This window comes from Colobus angolensis, unplaced genomic scaffold (genome assembly GCF_000951035.1).
Source record: "Colobus angolensis palliatus isolate OR3802 unplaced genomic scaffold, Cang.pa_1.0 Scaffold107, whole genome shotgun sequence".
NCBI classification, from domain to species: domain Eukaryota; kingdom Metazoa; phylum Chordata; class Mammalia; order Primates; family Cercopithecidae; genus Colobus; species Colobus angolensis.
The window spans coordinates 3,982,577-3,985,834 of NW_012111697.1; the positions used below are offsets into that span (position 1 = coordinate 3,982,577).

The following is a 3,258-nucleotide window of genomic DNA, read 5'->3' on the forward strand; positions in this document are numbered from 1 at the left end:
ATCACCTGAGGTCAGGAGTTCGAGACCAGCCTGACCAACATGGTGAAATTCCATCTCTACTAAAAATACAAAAATTAGCCGGGTGTGGTGGCGCGTGCCTATAATTCCACCTACTCAGGAGGCTGAGGCAGGAGAATCGTTTGAACCTGGTAGGCAGAGGTTGCAGTGAGCCGAGATTGCACCACTGCACTCCCGCTTGGATGACAGAGCCAGGCTCCGTCTCAAAAAAAAAAGGAGAGAGAGAGAGAGAGAGAGAGAGTGGGCTCCTGTGGTATATAGTCAGGAGTCAAACTCTGGGCCAGTGGGGAAAGGGGAGAGGCAGGGTCTCAGGGGCACAGGCCATGTTCCCCCAAGATACTGGTGCCTGGACAGCTGCAGAGTAATTAGCATTGTGGATGGAGCCTGGTAATGCATGGGTTGGAAATCAAAGATCATACTGAGGGCTTAGGAGGGGACCAACCCTCTCATTCACAGAGGGCCTAGCCTTACTTTCCTCATGTCCTTGAAATGCTATTATGTACTGCCACGGGGTAGGCTGGATGACCCTGGGCAGATCCCTTAATCTCTGCCTCAGTTTCCCCATTGTAAAACAAGGCTTATAATAGACTTCACCTGACATGTAATGAACACTAGGCAAATTTCAGCTGTTACTGCATTTGCTGAATGTACAGACATTTGTAGTATCTGGGAAGTCACGGGAAACACAGAAACCTGCTGGAGGGAAGTGGGGGAGGACGGGAGCAGGAGGGTAACGGGTTCTGGGCAAGGGTGGCAGTACCCTCAGTGCAGGGTTGGCGCCGTGCTCCAGCAAACATTTGGCGGCGCCCAGGCACAGGCTGGAAGCAGCGATGTGCAGGGCTGAGCCGTGGTTGAAGTCACTGCACGTGGAGTTCACCACTGGAAGTGGGCAAGAGGAGGGGTTCCGGGTGAGCGCCTGTGGGACCCCAGCCCTCCTCCTACCTCGGGGCTCATCTCTTAACTTGCAGGTCCCAGAGCCTCCGACGCAGAGCCCCGCCCCCACCTCGGAGCCCCACTCTCCCTTCGCGGCCGCGCCCCTCCCTAGAGTGGTAGTCCACCGAGCCCCCTCTCCCACGCCTCCAGCCTCCCGCTGTCTCCTCAGATCGCCATCCTCCTTTCCCTTGCAGCCTGGCCCTCACCTGGGTCTCTGCATCCCTCACCCAGGTCCTTGCCCCCTCCCAGCCAGGGCTCTCCTCCTCACCTCGCGGCCGCGCGCCCTTCAGCAGCACACGCACGAGGTCGGGCACATCAAAATAGGCCGCGTAGTGAAGCGCGTTCATGTTGGTCCAGCGGCTGCGCAGGGTCACATCTGCGCCCAGCGCCAGCAGCTGCTGTGAGAGGCGCACGGCTGCCGCGGGGTCCCCTGCGCGATAGGCCGGATCAGCTTGGAACCCCCATTCCAGAGCATGGGCCCAGTGTACGGGGAGGGCCCTGCGCCTCAGGGACTATACTTTGGGATCTGAAGCTTCGGGTTCCAGATGGGGCCTGAGTTCTGGGTGGTTTTCAGCGTGTTGGGTCTGGGGGCCTAGGCTTTGGGGCTCATGACTTGGAGGTGGGGGCCCTCACCGACTCCGTGGGCCCCAGCCTTGCACGCATAGTGGAGCAGTGTCATGTCGGTCAGCCCGTCACGATCATTCACATGGCAGCCTCGGCGCAGAATCTGCGAGTACCAGGGGAGCAGGGAGGGTCACCCACACATGTGGGGAACCACATCCCCCCTGTCCCTGGTTTCCCCAGTGTTCTTACCTCATTGCCGATGACATCTATCTTGTGCTGGACTTGGGGCACCCACTGGCGCACAATGGCAAACAGCTCAGGGATGGTGGTCTGAGGGTCAAACAGGATCTCCTGGCACGCCGGGTCATTGGGATCGAAGAAGGTGAAAGCTGGGGTGGCAAGAGGTCCAAGGTCACCCCACTCAACTGACCCCCTCCTTCCAGCCTCAGTAGGGGAGCTCTAGGTCTTTGCCTTTTAGAGCCTCTAATGCGGGATCTCAAGCTGGTGGCACATGGGCCACAGTCAACGCACAGGCATTTTCTGTGTGGCCAGCATGAGGTTTCAAACTCAGGTGGGTTCACATAAAAATCTTGATGCCCAATGTGTCTTGAAAAATTGGAAGATCAGGCAATTCCCATATAGCAGCAAACTCCACCCCCTGAAACAAAAGCCGGACAGAGAGTGCAGTACCTTGGAGTCTGCATGTCCAGGGGGACTGCTACTGACCTCACCCACTGTTGCCCTGTGAGAGTATGAGTGAAGTTTGGCTGAATCCCCAGAGCAAAAATAAATAAAGCTGGAAGTCCTGGTTTTTAATAAAACTCTCCCAATTGTTTCAAATACCATGTAGCCCACATAAAATGCATCCATGACTGGGCACAGTGACTCACATCTGTAATCCCAATGCTTTGGGAGGCCGAGGCAGGAGGATTGCTCGAGCCCATAAGTTTGAGACCAGCCTGGGCAACATAGCAAGACCTCTGTCTTTATAAAAAGTTTTAAAATTAGCCATGTGTGGTGGTGTGCATTGGAGCTACTCAAGGAGATTGAGACAGGAGGATTGCTTGAGTCCAGGAGTTCAAGGCTGCAGTGAGCCATGATCGTGCCACTGCATGCCAGCCTAGGCAACAGAGCAAGACCCTGTCTCTAGAAATATAAAAAATAAAAATAGAGGCTGGGCGCGGTGGCTCACACCTGTAATCCCAGCACTTTGGGAGGCCAAGGCAGGCGGATCACCTGAGGTTAGGAGTTCGAGACCAGCCTGGTCCAACATGGTGAAACCCTGACTCTACCAAAAATACAAAAATTAGCCAGGCGTGGTGGTAGGGGCCTGTAATCCCAGCTACTCAGGAGGCTGAGGCAGGAGAATCACTTGAACTCGGGAGGCAAACACTGTAGTGAGCCGAGATGGCGCCACTGCACTCTAGCCTGGACAGAGAGCGAGACTCTGTCTCAAAAAAAGTAAATAAATAGGCCGGGCGCGGTGGCTCACGTCTGCAATCCCAGCACTTTGGGAGGCCGAGACAGGCAGATCACGAGGTCAGGAGATCGAGACCATCCTGGCTAACACGGTGACACCCCATCTCTACTAAAAACACACAAAAAATTAGCCGGGCTTGGTGGCGGGTGCCTGTAGTCCCAGCTACACAGGAGGCTGAGGCAGGAGAATGGCGTGAACCCGGGAGGCGGAGCTTGCAGTGAGCTGAGAGCCGGCCACTGCACTCCAGCCTGGGCGACAGAGCA

General features: G+C 56.0%; 1 protein-coding gene and 1 long non-coding RNA gene across 3 annotated transcripts in view; one reads left to right on the plus strand and one right to left on the minus strand.

Annotated features, from left to right (window-relative positions):
• LOC105516409 overlaps positions 1–3,258 on the plus strand; it is a 28,855-nt gene that overhangs the window by 10,331 nt on the left and 15,266 nt on the right. The window lies entirely within an intron of this gene.
• CLIP3 (CAP-GLY domain containing linker protein 3) overlaps positions 1–3,258 on the minus strand; it is an 18,080-nt gene that overhangs the window by 10,175 nt on the left and 4,647 nt on the right. For both annotated transcript variants that reach the window (XM_011948598.1, XM_011948603.1), the window contains exons 3-6: positions 1,765–1,904; positions 1,585–1,678; positions 1,220–1,381; positions 779–897 (exon numbers count right to left, since the gene is read on the minus strand). In XM_011948598.1, the coding sequence (XP_011803988.1) occupies positions 779–897; positions 1,220–1,381; positions 1,585–1,678; positions 1,765–1,904 (515 nt within the window). The remainder of the gene's footprint in view (positions 1–778; positions 898–1,219; positions 1,382–1,584; positions 1,679–1,764; positions 1,905–3,258) is intronic.